At 37.8% G+C, this 24,164-nt stretch overlaps 1 protein-coding gene across 2 annotated transcripts in view; it reads right to left on the bottom strand.

Moving 5' to 3' along the window:
* The window catches only part of LOC122076610, a 28,923-nt gene extending 6,642 nt beyond the window's left edge, over window positions 1-22,281 (bottom strand). Inside the window, exons 1-6 of one of the 2 annotated variants that reach the window (XM_042642005.1) lie at window positions 21,995-22,281; window positions 21,786-21,887; window positions 21,578-21,692; window positions 9,096-9,211; window positions 7,721-7,909; window positions 6,835-6,980 (exon numbers count right to left, since the gene is read on the bottom strand). In XM_042642005.1, the coding sequence (XP_042497939.1) occupies window positions 6,835-6,980; window positions 7,721-7,909; window positions 9,096-9,211; window positions 21,578-21,692; window positions 21,786-21,887; window positions 21,995-22,116 (790 nt within the window). In that variant the 5' untranslated portion in view covers window positions 22,117-22,281. The remainder of the gene's footprint in view (window positions 1-6,834; window positions 6,981-7,720; window positions 7,910-9,095; window positions 9,212-21,577; window positions 21,693-21,785; window positions 21,888-21,994) is intronic. The other variant, XM_042642006.1, reaches the window with a different exon arrangement.
* Between the last annotated feature and the right edge of the window lie 1,883 nt (window positions 22,282-24,164).

Raw genomic sequence — 24,164 nt, 5'->3', positions numbered from 1 at the left:
TTTTATGAAACTAATGATGTGAATGTGTTAGAAATGTTTCAAAAGGTTGTACACAAAAAAATCAGACAAAAAAAAAACTGTTTGGCGGTCTAAGTTTCCACCATACCGAGAAAAATTCCCTGGTATCCTCAAAATTTCTCAGGTTTCCACCAAAATTTCGGTCTCCCCAGAGGTTGAAACCTGATACCGTGAACCTTGAGTAACACTACCAAGGAGGTGGTGAAATGTGAACACTACAACAAGTCACACCATACCAAAGCAACATGTTGGATGCTACATGAGAAACCATCTATTTTAAAGCAAAGCTTACTTGTGGTAAATCCAAGAACAAGGCTAATCAAGCTGAAATTGTTGACAAACCATCTACAACTGATACTAGTCTCTCCTAGGAGGAACTCCAAGCTTTCAGGCACATGCTCAAGGCTTCCAATTCATCAGCTCCTACCAATTCAGCCCCTTCAGGTTTCAACTTTGCCCATTCATGCATCTTCTTTGGTGGTCACTGTGCATCGGTAGTCTCCAGTCCTCGGATCATTTGAGTCTGGTGCCACTAATCATATGACCAGTTCTTCCAACCTTTTTCACTAGTACTTAAAAGTTAGGGTCACAGATGGCACCTTGTCTTCTATCTCTAGAAAGGGTTCTATTTAATGTTCCTCATCTATCACATTAAATTCAGTTTTACGTATTCCCAATTTTACTACTAACCTGCTATCCATTAGTAGCCTTACTAGGGACTTAAACTGTAAAGTAACATTTTGTCCTTCCCACTGCATTTTTTCAAGATCTGGCAACAAAGAAGACAATTGGATGTGGCAAGGTGTAAAGGTGCAATGTGGTCTCTATTTGCTTGATGATGATTGTCTCCCTACGACTGCAGTTTCTACTACTCCTCATTAGCTACACTATGTTTCCTCTAATCTGCAACAATAATATTATTGTTTAGGACACCCTACACTTGGGACATTATCTCTTTTATTTCCCGCAATTAGTTAAGCCATGTAATAAGGATGATTTTTTTTATGAACCTTGTACTCTGGCTAAACAAACTCATTCCAACTATTTTCCATCAAATAAAAGTTATTCAATTTTCCGTTTGGTTCACTCTGATATATGGGGTCCGTCTCACTGGACATCTATTTCTAACAAACGATGGTTTGTGTCTTTCATTAATTGTTACTCACGGACAACATGGGTGCATATGATGCACCACAAGAGTGAGGTGTTCAATTGTTTTGAGCACTTCCATAAGATGATTCAGACCAGTTCAATGCAACAACAAAACATCCAAAACCTTATCCCAACTTAATGGGGTCGGATACATGGAGATTCCAAGCAAGAATGAGTGCAAGGATCCATGCAAAAAGATTGACGGGTTATGGCCAACTATAATAAATGTCGGTTGTCAACCTGACGCACCACAACAAATCAAGCACATGTTTATAACAAGACTATAATAAAGTATTGGTTGTCTACCTAGTGTACCATATAGATCAGTCAAGCGAAAATGTCCTACATGCATTATGTCTACAACCAAAATCATCCACCATGCAACCTACTATTATGAAATGAGGAATGAGATAACGACTTCTTGACAACCCCAATAAGCACGAAAGTAACAACTCGAACACACAACTCCACATTGAAAACTCTGTAATCAACACAAATCCGCATAGAATCAAGATGAAATTTTAAAAGATTACCCAAACCCATCGGCCAAAGTTATTAACTCACATAGAATCAAGATGAAATTTTAAAAGATTACCAGACCCGTCGGCCAAGGCTATAAACTCGTCAAATTCATCAATGTAGAACGCGTGCAGCCCAAATACGAATGCAATAATTTCACCTCTGACGATTAAATATAAATGCCCCCAATTGTCCCTGTTAATCATTACTCCAATCCCGAAGGCCAACGCAATAGGACCGAAATCCTATGATGTTATCCCATACAAAATGAGATATCAAACATGTTCTTTAATAGCTAAGCATAGAAAAGAAGACCAAAAAAAATTCAATGTGGTTTTATGCAAATAATTATAAAACGAGATATCAAATAGAAAAGGTCCTCTAGGCACATAGAAATTTAGGCACCGTTTGATAATGTTGCTATTGTTTCTATGTCTAGAAACAACAGATCGAATTTTCAATTTCTAGAAACAAAAACGGATTTTTTGGTGTTTGATAAACCTGTTTCTCGAAACTTTTTTTGTAGACATAATGCCACTAAAAAACCCAATAGTATCATCGGATGCCCAAAAGGGAGAGAGGGTTCGGTTGCCTCTTTTAGCTTTAAATAGTTGAGAGATTTATTGGGCACAACAGCTTTTTTTTTCTCTCAAATTTGTTTCTAGAAACAACGAAACAAGTTGGACTTGTTTCGTTAAAGTCGTTTCTAGAATTGTAAATAGGCATAAATTTTGACTTATGTTTCTAGAAACGGGTTAAACAGAACAACTTTATCACACGCTTTTTAGGCTATTTCTTCGTTTCTGGGAACAAGAAAACGCAGAAATGACAGAAACGAAATGTTGTCAAACGATGCCTTAATGTAATTGGAACATATTGTAGTTTATCACGTTAGCTATGAAAATTTTAGAGGGAGTTGAAAGCAAAAAAATCCTAGAGTTTTCTTTTAGGGTGACAAAAGGAATTCTAACTCCTAACCATTAATCTGGAAACAAATCATATCTTTTTGAGAAACCTAACCACATTTAAATTATAAACAAAATTAGCAAAGGAAAGACACAGTTCAACGCTACTCTGAAAATTTTTTGAAGTGATAATGGAACAGAGTACATAGAGGGCCAGTTTTAAAAGTACCTTGTTGATTATGGGATTATACATCAGATTAGCCACGTTGGTACTCTAGCTCAAAAAAGAGTGGTCTGAACGCAAGAACCGGAATTTACTAGACATTGCCCGAGCAATGATGTTTTCCAGACAAGTCCCATCTCAGTATTAGAGTGATGTTGTCCTCACTACTATGGTAGTGATCATCACTCACCATGGAAATTGGAACCTCGTAGCATTAAGTGTATCTTTTTAGGTAATTCCCCTACACAGAAAGGATACAAATGTTACCATCCTCCTAGTTGGCATACTATAGTCACCACGAATGTTGTGTTTCATGAGTCTGTTGGCTACTACTTGCCACCTCTTTAGGGGGAGTCTCGTATTGATAGTGAAGAGGTGACTCAGGATGTGCCAAATCTACTTGCTCCACCAGTGTATCCATCATCCTCCTTTGAAGATCTTGATATTCAGAAAGAGAGTTAGGTGACAGAGATTGATGTTCTCGCTCAAGGGGAGACAGAGATCACTGTTCCAGCTCAGGCCTCAGGGGGTCAGCATACTATTAGAGAATTTCAAAGGCAAATTGATAATTCCACTCTTTAGGTGTATCGCAAGGGTCCACACTAGAAACAAGCAACTTCAGACCACCACCACCACTACAGCACCTTTGCACATCCCTTTGCCAGCTCTGGATCCAGAACCTATTGAGCCTAACATGTCATCAAGTACAACTCATCCTTCTGACCAACCTATTGCTCTTAGGAAATGTATTAGGACTTGTAATCAACACCCCATATCCCATGTTGTCTCTTATAATTCCCTTTCTCCCTCTTATCATGCATTTCTGTCCTCTCTTTCTTCTGTTCATATTCCCCAAAATTGGCAGGAAGTATTTGCAGATGGAAAATGGAAGGCACCAATGGTGGAAGAAATAAGAGCCCTAAAAAAGAATGATGCATGGGAATTAGTGACTCTTCCTCCTGGAAAGAGACCAATTTGGCGTAGGTGGTGTTCGTGGTAAAGAAAAAAACTAGATGGTTCAGTGGACAAGTACAAAGCTAGGCTGGTGGCTAAAGGTTCACTCAGACACATGGAATCGACTACCATGAGACATTTACACCAGTTGCCAAGCTGAATTCTGAGCGAGTTTTACTCTTATGTGCTGTAAATCTGAAATGGAATGGGATCTCCAACAACTTGATGTAAAAAATGTTTTCCTCTATGCAGAGCTCAATGAGGAAGTGTACATGGATATTCCACCAGGATTCTCTAGTGAGGGAACTCAGAAAGATCTGTAAATTGAAGTGTGCTCTCTATGGGTTGAAATAGTCACCTCAGGCATGGTTCGGAAAGTTTTATAAGGCAATGATCTTTGTGGTGTACAGGCAGAGTAATGTTGATCACACATTGTTCATAAAAAGGTTTGGTGATAGAGTTACTATGCTCATTGTCTATGTGAATGACATTGTGGTAACTAGAAATGGCAGTGTCGAGATTGGTCGTCACAAGGGCTTTCTTGGTCGAGAGTTTGAGATAAAAGATCTTGGAGGACTAAGGTACTTTTTTGGGATTGAAGTTGTTCGATCTTCCAAGGGCCTCATTCTTTCTCAGAGGAAGTACACCCTTCATCTGTTATCTAAAATTGGATTGTTGGGTTGTCATCCTTCTAATACTCTTGTAGAAGCTAATAATCGGCTCAAGGAAAATGAGGGTGAACCAGTGGACAAAGGCCGTTATCAACGGTTGGTTGGAAAGTTGATCTATCTCTCCCATACACAACATGAAATTGGTGGCTATTAGCTTGGTAAGTCATTTTATACATGATCCTTATTCCTCCCACATGGAGGCACTTACATGTATCTTAAATTACTTGAAGTCAGCTCCAGGAAAAGAGATCCTTTTATATACTCATGATCATTTTAGAGTTGAAGCCTATACAGATGTTGATTGGGCTGGTTCACCCAACAGAAAGTCCATCTCAGGTTATTATATCTTTGTGGGTGGGAATCTTGTCACCTGGTGCAGCAAAAAGCAGAATGTGGTGGTTAGGTCCAGTGTTGAAGCAGAGTTTTGTTCTATGTCACAAGGGTGTGAATTGTTGTGGTTACGCACGTTGTTGGATGATATTAATGTACATGTTCGTCTTCCTATGATGCTTTACTGTGATAAAAAGGCTGCTATTAGTATTGTTCATAATCCACTACAGTATGACCGTACCAAACATGTGGAGATTAATAGACACTTCATCAAAGAGAAGTTGGATGTTGGTTTGATTTGTATTCCCTTTGTGAAATCTGGTGATCGGTTAGCTAATGTGTTCAATATAGGGTTAGTCGGGAAGGTGTTTCCTCCTTGTTTAGTCAAATTGGGCATGTGTGATATCTATGTGCCAACTTGAGGGGGAGTGTTAGAATATGTGCTTAAGTGCCGCAAGAGCACATTAGTCCTTTCCCCCCTCCACCAAACCTATTTAGTGTAAGTCAGATGGATGGAGGGGCATCTGTGTAATTTTTTTTTATCTTTCTTTGTCTATTGTAAATAAAAGGCTTGCGTGATCAGTTAGATCAATCAAGTATTCTCCCCATTTATGCTGTTAACACAGGAACTATAATAATGTGCAAAATTCCAAAAAATTTACCTAACCATACAAATATCCATTCCTAAGCATACAAATAACTAAATATTCACTCCCAAGCATACAAATAATCAAATATCCATTCCTAAGCATACGAATAACTAAATATTCACTCCCAAGCATACAAATAATCAAATATCCATACAAAAGCATATAAATAAAAATATGAATCAGATTACTAAAAAGGAAGTCTCCATTACTAAGCATAACAATAAATCCAAAATTCTAAATCCAAATCACCAACACCAAATATATGATTATATGCTAGTTTTAAACAGGTCCTGATGGTTCCAGTTCCAAATTGGTCTTTCAGTTTTGGACCCGTTGGTAGACCCATTCCGTTACTAATCGGTTCCAAAATTCAGATCCAGAACCAGACCACGAACTTAATGGGTGGATCGTTTCCGGTTCTTAACAGGTTGGTTCTGGTCCTAAACTGACACCCTTCCAGAAAGGGACTTTCTCCATTAAATCAGATCCATTATCTAAAAGGGCAGGAGTAACTTAAGGACGTCACCCATAAAATTATCTGAGTGAAGAAGTGGATGTGCACTTCAATTTGTATATGGTCAATCTACTGACTACGTTATTAAACCATGCACACTCATCGTTGAACCACTTCTTGGTATCTAATTTCATGTCAGTTTACTCCCATTGTTCTTCATGTAAAGCTACTACTATTGGGACACTGTTTCATGGATTCTCATCCTCTCCAGCTGCGCTGGGCGCCCAGCCACTTCCAACAGCTGGGAGCATCCAGGGCACGCACCCCAAGGTGCTCCCAGCCGTTGGAGGCACACTGGGTGCCCAGCACAGCTGGAGAGGATCTGAAACCGGGTTCATCCATGTGAAGGAGGAAGTCTTGTCATTTGTTCCATACCGTAAAAGATGTTCATTCCAAAAAGCTTGAAACAATCCAACATACCACCTTTCAGCAAGAATCCCCAAGGTGCTCCCAGCCGTTGGAGGCACACTGGGTGCCCAGCACAGCTGGAGAGGATCTGAAACTGGGTTCATCCATGTGAAGGAGGAAGTCTTGTCATTTGTTCCATACAGTAAAAGATGTTCATTCCAAAAAGCTTGAAACAATCCGACATACCACCTTTCAGCTAGATCATTCAACCAATATTCTTGGAAGTTGAAGTTTTTTTAACATAAACGCCCCCCTCCCCCCAAAGAAAAAAATATGGGTTACTTACCCTACTCTAAAATGGTTGATTAAGGTTCTCAATTTGATTTGAATTTCAGGTCCGCCATCCTAAAAACGGCAAGTTTGATAACAGTCATCTAGAGAGTATTGTTCTAGTGCTTCTTGAATTATTTATATGGCTGTTTCCTTCCATGAGATATATGGTTCCTCACCCTTTTACCAACTTAAGGCAAAAGAAATTCTTTCTAATTACCAAAACGAAACATAGCCGACTTCTGGATGACTAGCCGGCTAACTTTTGATCTCTTTATGATTCTCAGAACTTCCATATCCTCTCGCTTCCCTTTGAACTGTAGAAATTCCCCAAGAAAGCTTTTCTTATTATCTTTAAGCTCCAACCTGCACAGAAATTCAAATAAGTTCAATGCCATTGCTGGATAAGACAATTAATCAATGTAAGAAAGAAATGGGAGCAATTCGTAGTCACAATTTGAGCCCTGTTACATATGCAAAATTGCTTTTCATTTCCATAACCGATTAAAGAAATTTACATGAAACAGAAATACCCAAATCAGCCTTTTTTTCAATTTTTTTAAAACCGGGGTGCTCTCCATTACTGAAAGCAGGCACCCAATAACTGTCCTTTCCATTTTTTGTTCCTTTTTCTTTTCCTTCATCTTCCTCTTATTAAGAAGAAAGAGAGCAGGGAAAAGCTTTGCAATAAATATGAAAGATGCAACACAATGATAAGGTGTGCAAACAAATTTCAATCAAAACACCCAAATATCCTAGTGGGTATGTGGTCCAAAGAAAGAACATCAATTTCTACTTTCCATAAAATATAAATACAGGAAAACTGTCTACCCAAAAATTGATGCATTTAAATGATTTCTAACTTAAAATATCTCATCTATAAGCTTTGGCATGGGTGGTGGGACTGTGGGAGCAAGCAATTCAATTGTATAGAATTTTGATGCAGGAAATATCTAAGGTCAAGGAAGTTCTACTCCTCTACTGTGTACAGCACCAGTACATTATGGTCACCATCTGAAAGGTATAAAACTTACATTTGGTAGAAATATCAGATTACGTGTATAAGACAATATAAGAATGCTATCAAGGCTCAGACCAGGACAAACCTATCCCACATTGGAGCTGTGCTAAGAATAAAATGAAGCTTCTGTTGTATTCCATCCTGCATCGCTTTCTTTCCTCCACGAAATGCACCCTTAATCCAACCAGAAAACAAATTTCTTGGTTCTGGTTCTAGCTCTACCCACTTGTCAAAGGGAATGACTTCTGATGGAAAATTTGTTGAATATATAATCCTAGAAGAAGGCATCAGCAAAAAAGATTAAGTTTCATAGAAAAATAAAATAAATTAAGTATACGGGATATAAGCGACTTTCACCCAGAAAGTTAATATTGCCTTTCATTGAGATCATTTTTTTCACCTTAACATGTGTCATGAGCATAAGTAAAATAAAATAATGTAAAATTTGGGGGTGTTTATTTCCCATTAAGTCTTTAAAAAATACATAAATAAATTACAACCAGGAGCAACAACAATAATGATACAACAATCTAAAGTAGGGTTCATGCTTTTAGGTAGAAAAGGCATAAATATTATATGCACAAAATTCATATGGACGATTAAACAATTTTATCCTTTGACAGTGAATGTTTTGTAGTGGGACCCAAGCTTTTACTAAACTCTGATTGATTGTACAAGAAAAATGCATGAAAATTTCAGGACATAAAATTTTTAGTTACAAAGTTTAGAAAATTTTACACTTTAAATTTTCTTTAGGGGAAACAAACAGGGAACGGAAAGCTACCTTGCCTTATTTACCAGTCAATCTTAAATTATAGGACTCGCACCATTAAAATTTTATTCTAATAGTTCTTTTCATTAGACTCAAAAGTCTATAACAGATTTTACCTATGGGATTTTTTTAACTTATCAAGAAAGACTGGTAGGATTTTACCTTTCAACAAAAAGAAAAGGGGAATAGAAAAAGGGATGCAGAGGAACACTAGCTCAATCAGAGAAGTGCAAAGAAAATGACAGGTTAGAAACATCAGTGCATCCTACACAGAAGACATCTAACACCAGAGAATTAACCCCTCCAAGTAGTAAAAGAAAATACCTCCAGAAATCCTTAGGCACCAGAAGGATGTAAAAAAAAAAAAAAAAAAACCTACAGGTGATGTAACACCCCCCCCCAAAAAAAAAAAAAAAAACAAAAGAAAAAAACACTAGCAAATCCTACTCAGTACAGCACCAAATCAAGATACTGGATTGTAAATTCCTTATTAACCAGTTTAACCACTTTTCTCATCTATAACCAAATTTTGCAGGAGATAAAATATTATCCAGGAAATTGGTCAATCACATCAAGCGCATTGAATATTTAAGGAAAATGTTTTATAATTTGGTAAGTTCCAGGCAGGATCTACCTGTCCCCATGGTTACAGATGTAAGAGACCAAAAAGGAAGGCCTTGATACAAACCTGCAGTTTGGATTTGGGAGTACAACTCTGCCAGATATATATCCTTCTGGAAAAGTTACACCCCTTTGCTCCAAGTATGATTGAAGAATTGCAACTTGTCTCTTAGTTTCCAGAACCTGAAATACAAAAGTCACAACTGCATTTTTAGTTCAAAAATTTGAAAATGAAAACAAAAGAAAAAAGAAGAATTTCTTGTTCTTGCTCATAAATGCGAAACCAAGGTTTAAGATCTCGCTCTCGCCCCCCCATCTCACTAATCCAAAAAAGCGAGATCTCGCTGAGAATCATGTATTTTTTCGTGGTTGTTTTGGTGGTTGGTCTTGGTGGCCATATGGTCTTTGTAGTCCCTATAACTAGGTATTTACCCTATTTTAGGACTTCTAAACACAATGGAAACATCAGTTTGTTAAAAAACAAACTTAAAATGGTACTTTGACTCTGTACCCTATGTAAGTAGTCTCTGACTCTTCTGACCCTAGGCTAATATGCTCTATTGCACAATCCACATTTCACAATCAACACATGACACACCATAATCATAAGAATTTAAAAGACATCATAGATATTTACTTAATTGATTAACAATTAGCATAGATGACTGATGAGTCACATTAACATACACTGAAAATTTGAAATGGCATAAGATAAGCTACATAACAACATAAGGTCACTATGCATCAATTATTTAAACAGAAAAATTTACTACCCTCCATGAATCCATAGACCAGTGATATGCATCACATATAAAGAAAACCAATGTAAACCAACAAGTATTGATGGGTTTTCGATGAAAAAATGGGTTTTCGATTTTTATTTTTATTATTATTATTATTTTATTATTTTTTTTTTAATCTAAAATGGTCCTTGATAAGAAAAGTAACTCCAAATGTGGATGAGGAGGCAATATCCCTACTCTTTAAGTTTCAATGAGGGTAGGAATGGAGATCCTCAAGCAAAAGTACCAAAATTCTTGTTCCTTAGTGTTTTTTCTTCAAAAAGTAAAGAGAGGCAAGATTTGGGTGAGATCTTATCATTCTTACACCTCGCCTATGATCTCATCTCGCTAAATTAAAAAAAGAGATCTCAACGAGATCTTGAACCATGTGCGAAACATAGTTGTCAAGGCATCACCCAGGCTTTGCCTGTCCAGGCAGGCTTTGATCAAGCACCTTGCTGGTGTCACCTTAAATTCTGCCCCCCCCCCCGACTGCCTTGGTTCACCTAGGCATCGTGACAACTATGATGCGAAATGCTTAGGAAATCCTAGGGTTATCCATCTAGAGGATCCTCACATTAGATTGGATTTCATGGTATCAAAAGTTACTGAAAAAGAAGGCAATGAAATAGGGGGATACCATGTGGCACAAATGCATTGGGGAATCTCCAGATAGTTGACCCAGGATTGTCATAGCATCGCTCCTCATAAATAACGAAGACATTTATCAAGAAAGGAAAAAACGCTAGCATAAGCAACTACAAGGCAACACTAAAGCTTTATAGAGTATACACAAATACTTCACCCCAAACAAGATCAACTTGTCCTCAGTCCTTGGCAAATGCCGAACAAGGTGTTCAAGAATGTGCCAAGAACTGAATCTTTCTAGTGTTTAGAGATTTCTCCCTGAGGCTATCACCGGGTGGTGTTTCCTTTACTATTTTGCCACTAATTCTGATGTTTCCAAACTGCTTTATAATTCATTTTCTACTATAGTTACTGTTAAGATATGTCACGATAAGAGGGTATGTCCCTATCATGATTAGTTGTTGACTTTAGATTTGGTTTATATTCTCCTAGTTAGGCTAGACTTAGTGACGGAGGGCCGGTACGGTAGGGAAAAACTCCCTGAGATGGCTCTCAGAGTTGCAGGGGAGAGGGAGAAATCACACTAAGAAAGGGGGGGGGAAAGAAGAATCACGCACACACACCCGCAAGCTTCACAAATACTCAAACTCAATTCATCTTTTCAATCTGTCTAATAACTTGGATTACATGCTCTTATATAATAACTGAAAATTAAAACTTGCCTAGGAAAATCTAAAACTAAAATTAGCAACTTCAAATTACTTCCTAAATTCTAACTAAGGAGATTAAAAACAAAATAAACTCAAACTGATAACTCCCTAATTGACTATTAACTACCCAAATTAAAAGATTGCAAATAATCCCCAAATAAAATAAAATCCTAAAGATCCTAATGAATCCAAAAAACCAATCGGACCTGGTTCATCTCGATTGAGATTGTCTGAAGGGTCAACCCGGTTCAACAGCATCGATTCTGGATCACTTAGGCTAGTACTTTTTTTTCCTAAATTGGCTAGATTTGGATCTATGTTTCCTATTTCCACAAGGTCTTTGATTGTAAGGTTATTTTGATTATTATAAATACACAATGAGAGGGACTGCCAAATACACATCAGCTGCTCCTCTCTTTGCAGTCTCTCTTTCTCTTCTTTCTCCTCTCTTTGGTTATTTGTTACAGACCTTGGGTTTGTTACATGGTATCAGAGCCATGAAGAAGAAGAAGAAGAAGAAGAAGAAGAAGAAGAAGAAGAAGAAGAAGAAGAAAATAGATGATTTTTACCTTTGACTTCTGCTTCATATAGTAACCAAAAAAAGAGGGAGGGGGGCTTTCTTATCTGGTATCTTTTACTGTTGCTACTGTGCTGTTCTCCATATTGTTGTTTTCCACCATTCACTGCCAATTTGGTAAGGGTTTCATACATGGAACCATATTCTGCTGCTATATACTACTATTGAATTTTTAGAGCTCTTTTTTTCCCTATCCTTTAAACTTGAGATTTTGGGGTGTTAATACTGTACTTTACGGCGATCCATATTGTTGGATTTGGAATCCCAAAACTTGCCGGAGTGGTTGATTTCACAGTCGATCTCGGACTTGTTCTTGCCTCTACCGCAGGTATGATTTCTGTGTTAAGAGTATTAACTCCTCAGCTGTTCTATGGGGTGTTTATGAATCGCATTCAAGGGGATAGAGTATTGGGATTCATGGCCTGAAATTTTGGTTTGATTGGAGTCCTCGTGAGAGAGAACTCTCACATGAACAGCATCATCTGGTGTTCCGCCTTGGTTAAGAGTCATAAGGTTGAAGAGAACCTGATGCAGCAGCACTCCGATGGATCGACCCAAGCCTGCTCCAGAACCCGGATCAAGACCTAGATCCAATTTGGGTTCCAAGTTACTAATTTGGATTCTAAGTTTAATAGAATATTTAGGATTTTATTTTTATTTGAGAATATTTGTTCCCTATTTGAGTCCTTAGTTGTTTCTTTATTTTGTTAGCTCAGGTGTAGGAGATTTTATTTCTATCATAGTTTTTTATTTTTAATTAGAAGGTTTTTTAATTTTATTTTAATATATATTGGACATGTAATTCATGGGAAGAATAGTTGATTATTGAAGAAAAATTAAGATTACTGCCTACGAGCCTGCTTCTCTTCCCCCCAACCTCCCCTTCTTCTTCCTCTTCCCTGCGGTCTCCCTCTATCTCCCCTCCTCTGCTGTCTTTCTTCTTTCCCTCTTTATTTCTTCTTATCCATCTTCTCTGGAACTCCCCCTGCCCTTCCCCCTTCTCCTCTTTCTTCTCTGGCTTTATATCCCTGCTACAATTACGACTCTCTACTAACGGTATTGTTCATCTAAGAAGAAGCTCTCGAGAGCCTCATCTTTAATCTGTCCAGCCTGAAACCTTGGGCAAAAGAGATCCTTACCTGGGCGACTCAAATAACCCAAGCTTTGGCCTGTAATTCCCTTCATGTCTTGAGATTAAACAACAGTTTCAGAACTATACCTGAAACCACCGCCCAGATCAGACTTCGAGGGCTGAATCTCCCTTGGTGATTCTTCTTTCCTCTCCAGATTTTAGGTACAGACTGCCTCTCCATAGGCGATTAACGTACGGTTCTGGAATTTCATAGCTGTTGAGAGGGACTCCATGGGCTGCGGCTTGACTTCCTCTTTGGTGTTCAACGAAACTTCCATGGCTGTCGTGAGGTTGAAGACAACCTCATAAAATGGGGCTTGCTTTGACTTTATTATAATATCTCATTAATACCCCTCCCTTCTATTCTAATTATGTATTGTCCCTTCCTTACCCTCTATCCCAAGAATACCCTCCCTTTTCATCGGTTACTCTCTTCTTCTAAAGTGGGAATTAAAGAAGTCTTTTAGATTTTTGTCTTTTGTGTAAAAGTCCTTCTTTTGTTTTACCTCCCATATTAATGACCATCTCTTTCTCCTTTTATTACAGCCTGCCATTGAGTCTTTCCCTGTCCTAATTTACCTCTTATCAATAAATCTAAACCCTCCCATAACCTTTGTCCTTTTAATTACCAAATTACTACTGTTTCTAGTCCTTGGCTTCTAAGTATTTAATTGGGCCCACATCCAATCGGGTTGGTTCTCGTGGGGCCCACCGGGCCCGCATTAGAACCCCTTTTCTCCACAATTGTTCTTCAATCTTTCTTTTATTCTTTTCTCCATGACACTTTGTTCTTGGTTTCTTTATTTGTTACTTTCCTTTATTCTTTTAGTTTCCATTAATACCCCTCACATCTTCCTTTATTATAGTTTGTCTATATTTTACAGTCTCTTCCAAGATTACCCTTTGCATTAACACATGACACTTCATTCCTTTGTCTCTTTCTTTTAAGTTGAAGTTTCCCTTATTTACAATCTTTCCACCCCTATCAAAGATTCCATGTTATTTTACGAGAGTGACATTCCCCTTTGAAATTTCAATTTGTTTACAAGAACCGTCATTATTCTTTAGTACTTGGCTAGTGCACTCTTGGATGGGCCCATAAGCGATCCGAGTCCGGTAGCAAAACCTCGGATCCGCATCAAATGGTATCAATATAGGGTTGCTTTCTTGGCGTGGTGTATATTGTTGCTATTATTGGAGGTTTTTTATTTCTCCTATCTAGAATTTTATTTGCTACCGTGTGGGGTGATTGGAGATTATTTTATTGGGATTTATTTGTGGATTCTCTTGATTATTGGGATATGGAGTGATGGAATATTCTTATGTCACATTCTTTGCATTATTTGTCCACGTGTAATACTACATGTGAGGGGGAGATTGGAGATTATTAGATCATCTGCTCAGGTCATCAGTTGGAGGATTCTTGTCTGCTCAAGATTATTTCAATGAAGATTATTATTTATTTGCTCATATCATCAGCAACAGTTTTATCTTTTGAAGATGGTTATATTCAACAATAGTGCAACCTACTTGGTCACTAGCAACCGGATGATATTATCTGGTCCCTAACAATGTGATGTGACTTGGTCCCCAGCAACCGATGCTGCTACTTTGTCCCCGACAACCTGATGTTGTTATCTTGTCCCCAACAACCTTATGCTGCTACTTGGTCCCTATAAAGAGAAGAGAAGAAAAGAAAAAGAGAGAGAGAGACCGATTTGTGGAGCAAAGACAGTCACAATCGATTATATTAGGGCTGCCCTCCTTCATTCATTAAATATAATAGCTATTACAAGTCCTACTAAGAATATGAAAGAACCAAATAGCTATTTCAAGTCCTGCTAGGAATAGGAATGAACAAATAGAACATAATAAGAAACTGATACTAATTGCTAACTTCTAACTGTATCAGTCCTAATAGGACTAGGAAAACCCAAGGGAGGAGTCTGCAACTTGCGGTAGACTCCTCCTTTCTCTTGATAGACCTCTAACACTCTCCTTCAAGCTGCAGTATTATAACAAAAGAAAGCTCCAGCTTGGACCAACAAGAACTCCAATGAGCAAAGAGGGAACTCCAATCATCCATTATAAAGCCATCAGCAACTTCAAAAGCAACAAAAGCCCTTCCAAAGAAGGCACTCCAACAACAATGAAAACCCTTTCCAAAGAAGGCATTCCAATTGTGATGTAAGCCCTTCCCAAAGAAGGCACTCCAATATAATCCAAAAAAAGACTCCAACAACTACATCAAAAGTCCTTCCCAAAGAAGGCACTGCAACAAAAACTGTAGCTCCTAATAGCTACACAAAAGCATTCATGAGCCTCAAACAAAGATCTCCCCAAACAGACATCTCACAGAAAATTCCACAGATAAATAGGCAGCATCAAGTCGTTGGGGACCAAACAATATCAAATTGTTGAATATACGAAACAGTATCATGCTGCTAAATATACCACCTTCAAAAGATAAAATAGTTGCTGAGGACAGACACGAACATATACGTCTTCAAACGAAATAATCTTGAGTAGACATAACCTTGAACATACAATAAATCAAATCGAGCAGATAATAATTTGAATCTCCCTGTCACATGTAGTAGTACACAAGAATAAATAATTTTCAACAACCACCGTCACAAAAAATCCCATAACCAAGAGCACTACACAAGACAAAATAATTTCTAATCTCCCCCTAATAGTAGCAAATATACCGCCAATGGCAATTCTGTAATTACCTCATATAATCCCTTGTTGATGCAAATCCCTGGGTTAAAATACTCAATTGGGTTTGGTAGGACCCACTTCAAGCAATGAAACTCAATTAATCCAAAGTTGATGGCAATTTTGTAATTAATCCATCAATCTCAAAGTATTCCCAAACTGAAAGATTGGCAAGCAAGGGCATAAGAGGGTTTGGAATTATTGTGCAAGGGTAGACTTGGAAGCATATGTAATTAAAGGGTAGGTCAAAAATAAAGGGAAAGATGGGGGCAATTTAGGAAAACATGAATAATAATAAAAAGGGAAAGATAAACTCTAAATATCTTTCACGCAACCAATGTAAATAAAAAGAAAGAAAGAAACTGTCCTCTTGACAGTCACGCAACCAGTAGTCTCCTTATTCACTTTTTGTAACCGAGAAACAAGGAAGAAAGGGGCAGAAACCATGGAGTCTTACTAGCAAAAGTTAATAACCAAAATCGCAGCAGCAAGAGAATCGTGATCAGAAGTCTCTGATCAGCAGCAGCAAGATTATCATAACTCTTTCGATGACAATTGATGATTTCGCCACTATGGCAGAAAACAACATCAAAACCCGGAGATAAGAACTGAATCTACAAATCGACTTCAAACAAAATTCCGCAATCCTTGTCGATCAGAAATAGCAGCATAGTAGCAGCAGCAGTAATGAAGTTAGAGTCTCCCTTAGAGCAATACAACAGACAAAGCAAGGGGACCCTCGATCCCAGCAATTGAACAGCAACAGCAACAATAAAAAATCATAGCATATAACCCCAATAAACAAATCAGTAAATCGGTGATGACAACGTGACAATTTCAAGGATCAGCGAACACCAATAGCAGTAAATCGATGGTTCAAGAATAAATTTTCGGCAAAAAATTAGCAGCAGTAGGTATGTTCTTCATACAGTTCATCATCTTTATTGAAACCTTAGAACTAGAGTTTCACCACTAGCATGAGACCTTGGAACGACTCTCAAACCAGCTACTGATTATGGCTCTGATACCATGTAAAGAGAAGAGAAGAAAAAGAGAGGGAGACCTGCGATTGTGGAGCAAAGGGAGTCACAATCGATTATATTGGGGCTGCCCTCCTTTATTCATTAAATAGAATTGCTATTACAAGTCCTACTAGGAATATGAAAGAACCAAACAGCTATTACAATTCCTACTTGGAATAGGAAAGAACAAAATAGAACATAATAGGAAACTGATACTAATTGCTAACTTCTAACTGTATGAGTCCTAATAGGACTAGGAAAACCCACAGTCCTAATATAGTGTCAAGAGGACAGTGATGCAACCAGGAAACCCTCAGGCCTAATTGTCTCCTACCTCTGGATGTAACCAGGAGGCAGAAACAATTGGGATATTACTCTAGAAGCAGGGTCTCACGCAACCAGCTGGGAAGCCAAGCAATCGATTAGGAAGGAGAATTGATTCAAACCAGGAACTCATTGCGGAAACCACGATAGCAAGCAAAAAAACTTTACATATCAAGCAGTGTAGCATCAAGCAGTAGGAGCAGAAAATCGAAGAAAAAAAATCAATTTCTAACCTGTAGAGTCGATAGCAGTAGATCAATAGCAACATCCAATATGAGCAATCAGCACGATATTAGTTGTTCACAGTGGCAGCAAAGGACTAAAGCAATCTCCAGCAGATCAACTCAAAAAATCGATAGTGTTTTCAGTAAATAGCAGCAAACGATAGAAGGAAATAAATCAGCTCTAGCAGCAGTAGAAATTGATCGATACCAGGTCTCATTTTCATACTAAATCTTCATTAAAAACCATATTAAAACCCTAGTTCTTCTTCTTCTATGAACTAGGGTTTCCTTCTTCAATTAGTTATTGGTCACAGGTAGCGTGTAACAAACCCAAGATATGTAACTAGTATTGGAGAGAGGAGAGAAGAGGGTGAGACTATCAAAATAGCAGAATTGTATATCTCAAACGCTCTTCTCAAAAGAAGGCATATAGTAGGTAATCATCTCCACAAAGGAGAGAAATAACAGTGTAGCATCCAATAGTTACATCAAAAACTCTTCTCAAAAGAAGGCAGGTAATAGGTAATAAGTTTCACAACAAAGACTGATAAAGTGCAAATATCGATGCACTTATGAGCCTAAAATAGAGGTCTCAGGTAGTAGCTAGTCAGCACCAGGTTGCTGGGGACCAGACAACATCAAGTTGCCGTGAACCAGACAATATGTGGGCCTGTCCTGCTACTAGATTAACAGCCCAGCAGTGCACCAGCTCTCCCCTACTTAAAAAACTCGCCCACAAGTTTTAGAAAATCGAAGGACAATCTTGGTATGGTGCGTGTCCAGTTTCAGACCGAAACATCACTCTGGCAACTCACAAACATGGGGAAAGAAGTCTTAGAATAAGAAAAAGGAAACAAATCAACTTGTTTTGACCAAAATTTGACCAAGGACTAGCTTGGAGCCCAAGCTATCCAAATAACCCCCACGATCTGGTTTTGGGAGAACCAGAAACTCCAGCCGCATGGCTGACTGGCTTAAAAGCCCCACTGGCCACTTTAGGTGGCATGCAGACCAGGCCTTGGAGGATTCCTTCAGCTGTATTTCAGTCCTAGGAATCGATCTGCATCAGGATATAAAGGGGTTTAGGAAGATTAAACAGGGGTAGACTTGGAACGAAAATAATAAAATAAAGGGACAACGATTGATTAAGATTATAGGGGAGGGAATATGGGAAACAAACTTTAAAATTAATAATGAAGAGGGCAGGTCGGCTTCAACTTCTGACCACTAAGTGAGGCAGAAGAGCGGGTTATTTCCTGAAAGAGAGAACTAGGGGAAGGCCTCTTGATTGCACTCTAACAGAAATGTCCCAACGTGATATAGTTGGGTTATTTGCTTCTTTAGTTTGTCTAATTTCCTAGTTAGGCTAGATTTATATTTCCTAATTAGATAAGGATTTCTATTTTCTCACACTCTTGCTGTACAAGGTACTAGTTACCTTATTACATGTAACTCTTTGGCTAATATATAATAACCTGGTATAGGGGACTGCAAGACATACGATTCTGCTATTCTTGATAGTCTCACCCTCTTCTCTCCTCTCCCCGGTTAGTGGTTACAGATCTTGGGTTTGTTACAGGGAGTATAAGCACAATTTGGTAGCATTATAAGGCTGCGCATAGAATTTTTTATTTTTCTGGTTTCTATTTTTATCTCCCTGTAATTGCAATATATTAATAAAGAAGAAGGAAGAGTACCCTCCAACGATTTGAGAAAAGAAAAAAGAAGCCTTGTGCTAGTGCTGAGTGAGTCAGTTGCTCTGTGAGAGAGTTATGGTGAGAGGCCATGGGTGAGAGACCCTTCCCCCTTTTCCTATCCCTTTCTTCTCTATTTCTCTTTCAGTTTCTAGTTCATTAAATCTGCAACCAGTAATTTGTGGAGAGATATCGAGATACCATTCCACTGCTGATGCTACAATGTGATCCATACAAGTTTGTTCCATTGATATTCAGAGTACTGTTGTTTCTGGTTGCTGGAAATTGGAGTTGAGGTGCCATCATGGTAGTGAAAGATCCTACCATGGAATTAGTTTCTAATTGACTAGGTGGGGACTGGTTCGACATCAATTCCTACCCTTTTACCTGCCAAGTAGTAACCCCTTGAAAATTATGATTAATGATCAGACTGCCACTCCAATTACATATTGACCTATTTAGGCACTTGGATGGGCCCATAGCAATCCCAAATGAGGTTTTCGAATCCGAGATTGCATTAGTAGGCCTAACTCTGAAATTGCAGAGAAGATGGGTCTTACGTCACACAAGGGACACGTTCACTCACAGACACCATGAACTTTTGAATCCCAACCTGATAGAGGAGATGAAGAGGAAGACGTCGACTGGTTGCATTCCAGACACACTTATACACCGTCTCTGTCTGCAATAGATGATGATGACCTGCTGATGTTGGTGATGATGGAGGTGATCCACCTGTAGGTGGGGATGATTTGAATCCATCAACACCAAAGAGAGGAAAAGGAACAACATGAGCCCATCCAATTCACAAGGGAGACTCAGTTTAACCATGCCACCCAATATGCTGACGATGGTGAATGTGCCCCCGTAGAGGCTACTACAAAGGTCCGTACAATCAGTTCAAACTAGATGAAGCAGAAGATGGAATGGATATAGATGCTTTGAGATTGTATTGCACTCTGAGAGACCTGAATTTGGAGGAGAGTAGTGGATATGGGCAATGGCATTCACCATCTTTTGCCCCAAGTTGCTCTAGTTCTCAGTATGGAAAGTATGGCTCTTCCTACTCAATCCGAGGAATATGCAACTGCATGGGGTCAGTCAAAACATGAAGACTGATTTTATGGAGAGTCTCTTCTCATACCTGCCTCCAAACCATATATGATAGCTCCATCAAGCAGTTACAATAGGTCTTCATATGCGTCTACACAGCCCAATCATTATGATACATATCCTAGATTAGGTTACCTTGCACATGCTAATGATGCCAACCATAGGGCTGTTGTGATGAAATATGAGCGTTACTTCTTGGATAGTACGCCATGTGTCTTATAAGTGGTACATTTGGAGAAACAGTTACATCGTAACACAAGCAGTAACGATCTTCTAGTGGTTTTGGCCCTCCTCATAACTCTATGTGGTACCAGGGCCGTAACTTGCAATATTGAATAAAAACTGGGGTCAATTTGTAAATTGCATTTAGTGTCTCCTGTAGCAATTTAGAAGCAGCTCCAATTCCTGGCAAGTTGTGAGAAAGTCATTCGAGGTGGCATGGACATGTGCAACGAAAGCCTTTGAGTGCTTCAGTACAGAGGGGTGATTTGATTCAAATCGAAGGAGCTAAAAGAGCCAAGGGTATGCCCAAAATGATTCTAGGAGAAGAGGTAAGAAAAAAATACATAGCTTAGGACTGATAACAAATATGTTTTTAATTAGAGATCCATGTTAGCAACCCCATTTAGTTAGGATAAGGTCGAGTCGATTTATTATGTGTCTAAGATGACATTTTTTGATAAATGGCTTCACTTCTAATAGTAGGGATCTTAATTCCTGATTTATATTTCAATTGTTTTCATTGAATGTTGTGCGTTTAAGGACTAAATTATATGTAAGATAAGATATCCAAGGAAAATGATACAATAGGCTATGACATACACTAGCATCCTCACAAGCCAAACTCCACTTTGGGTGTTTTTTTCCCAATCGAATGATTCAAAAATATGTAATCATGCTTAAATAGGCACTCCCTGAAGTTTCGGGGTCAAATTCTAGTTTTTGGCCACAAATATGTCCATTTCTCATTTTTCACATAAATGGACCAGATTTTTTGCTATTGAAATACCGAAGCACTGAAATATTTTCAGTTTCGATGCAGGTCGAAATCCCACCAAAATGCGCAATTATTTTACCTTGATTTGAAAAGCTTTTACTAGATTAACTAGCTTTCTATACCTCTTCTGGAGGTCATTACCAGCAGGATTTCATATTTTCTAAACCTGTCCTGCATCAGCCCCCACATCTAATCCCAGCCCTTTTAATCATTCTACATTCAGAACCTAATATGAGCAACTCATGGAGAGCCTCTAGTACGAGATAAATAGCCAAGGCGAAAGAGGACATTGATGCATGATCCCCTAAAAGACCTGAAACTCTCTATCTAGAACATAATTGACTAGGAAGGAGAAAGGATTCATACAAATAGAACATTAAAAGCTCACACATTTTCACTGTCTGTTCACATTGTTTAACATTCAACTTAGTATATGAACTGCCTAAACACCAGCAGCGTTCCCATCTTCACCATTATAGTAATGCAGCTGAGAATGAATTCTATAGCCAGGACTGTGGTAAAGAGGGAGGGGAGCTTTTGGGAACTCCCTACTAATTTGTTAATTTATTCAATTTGCTATTGGGAAATTGGATACTGAATTGTGTTGCAAACAAATAATGATAACATCAGAAAAAGTGGGAAGAAGATGAAAAATTGAGACTCACAGGATCAGGGTACCTCTCTGTCTTGTGTTTTGCATCATCTGTACGAATCCAGGTTCCATCGTCATCAATCCCGACCAAGCCTGAGAAATTCTTGACTGATACCACCATCAACTCCCTGCAAGCAATGCAAATTACAACACCCCCAAAGAAATTGATCCAATTTCTTCACAGAATTCAACCCAGGAGCCAGGAGAGGAGAAATCCCAACCCTTTAGTGACAAGAACCATATCGATATTCTGTCGAGTACCCGTATCAGCATCTGGGATCCTAAGACCGAGATAGACCTTCCCTCCATAAAGCTTCTCGATTCTACAGAATTCCAAAAGCGACTAAGATTACAGACAAACCCAAGTATGGAAATTTCTCCATTTCGCAAAGAAACCACTCAAAACCAGTATCAAATTGATGAAACAGACCTGGAGGCAACCATGAACTTGGCATCCGAGTCAGAGGACTCCAATTCATCGATGTCATCTCCGTAGAAAAACCTTCGTATCAACCGATAGGATACTAACCCACATAGAAGCTCAAACCACATTGTGTTATTGAATTATGCCTCGGCGAAAGCAGAGAATGCCTGAAAGCTAATTGCCTATAAAACCAAGTTTTAAAAAGTAGAGAAATGAGCCAACTCCACTAATTCAATCGCGCTATCGGATTGGATGCGTATTGGGAACTCTGGCGATTGAGATTACTGTACAAAAGTTAATTATTTGGAACTTTACCTTAGAACCACAAATGAAAATATAATCAAATTATACTTTATTCACTATCGTTAGTAAAAAAAGATAATTAATCATTAATATTTACAAATATTGTGATGTAATACTAACTTTTAAATTTGCATATTTGATCTTCTACTTTTTCCAATATCTCATGATGAGTTATAGGAGATATAACTTAATATTGCTCAACCCAAGGCATTATACATCTGTTTTAGAGATTCTATGAATATGACTCGATTATTTCAAATAAAATTTAATAAAAAATATTATTGATCATATTTGAAATAAATTTATAAACAATTCACAAAAACGACACTGCTACCAGATTTCTATCTAATCAAGCATAGACATTTTCTCAACATTTCTCAATTAAGGGTAGTGGGTCCCATGTTGACGATATTTTTAATTAAAAATGTGGGACCACATGTCCAACGTACCGATGTGTAGTCCGTTAGACTTCAACCATTGATTTACCAAAACACATGATGTAACACTGCAACAATATAGGATCTCTCAGTCAAATGTCAAGTGACATGTATGAATCTCATCCCCACACAACTAGTAGTAATATATGCGAGATTCTTATCATATTATTTTTCATACATATACAATATGTATACTTACATTTATATACCAGAATCACATCCCTGATGATATACAATGTAATGACCATATGAATAGGATGTCTAGTATCTCTAGCTGAGAATAGTTTTTGGATGAAAGTCCATGGAACTCTTACATAATAGAGGAGAAATAGGAGTCACTCCCATTCTTTCTTCTTCTTCTTTTTTATTTTCCCTTTTCTTTTCTTTTTTTAAATAGTAGTGCAATTTCCATTTTATATGGATTTTTTTTTTCTCGTTCTTGTTTTAAATGTATAGGCCCTATATGAATGATATCGTTTTCAAAATAACCATTAGTGTAGCCTGCAATTTCCTTTCTAAATGATAGAAAATTATAGTGATCTTACTGAATTCCACTATAGCTGAAACATCATTAATTTTATAAGGGATCATTTTCTGTCCGAGAGCTGCCCCTGGGTCGCATACAAATGGGGGGCACCCTTGTGCCTGGGCATAGGCCGCTTTCGGACTGAAAACACTTGCCATTTTTGTAATTTTAGGAAATTTTGAAACAGAATTTTGAAATATTTCCATGTTGTCTCAGGTTGGTCTTGCACTAAACTATAAACTCAATCTTTGATCAACTATTTACTATTAGGAGTGTAAAAAACTAATAGGTAAAACCGGTTGAAAAAAACACAAATTGAACCAAACTGATCCTTATTAGACTGGTTTTCGATTGGGTATGATGAGACTGGCTGAAAACCTGACCATACTGAATCAATCGATATTCAAACCAAAATCCGAACCTACTGAAACCGATAAAAAAAAAAACATTGAGTATGAGGTTATGAATAAGTTGATTGATTTCAATATTAGTGAGAAGATCTAGTTGTAAGAGGACTTGTTATAAATCAATGAGTATTAGGTTGTTTTACCAAATAAATAAATAAATAAATAAAAGGTTTTGAATAGAAAAATTCATTTGTAACAATGTTTTTTTGTTGATCTTCTTGTTCAATATACAAATTAGTTGAGCAGTTAAATGGATGATTAGATAAGAGGGTTCATTTTGTGATTTCAATATTAGTTATCTTCTCACTTATTAGTTATCCATCGATTTCATATTAGTTATCTTCCCCTTACAATGATTTGATTTGTAACATTGATTTCTCTACAAACTCTGTTTATCAATTAATTTCGATACTAATTATCTTCCCCTAACAACTTATTGCTCTTTGTTCCGATTAGAACATGAACACATTAAATTAATTTCCCTATTCCTAGTTGTTTTTGTT

Source organism: Macadamia integrifolia, chromosome 4 (genome assembly GCF_013358625.1).
Source record: "Macadamia integrifolia cultivar HAES 741 chromosome 4, SCU_Mint_v3, whole genome shotgun sequence".
NCBI classification, from domain to species: domain Eukaryota; kingdom Viridiplantae; phylum Streptophyta; class Magnoliopsida; order Proteales; family Proteaceae; genus Macadamia; species Macadamia integrifolia.
Note: the sequence above shows the minus strand (reverse complement) of the source record. Positions and strands in the feature narration are given on the sequence as shown.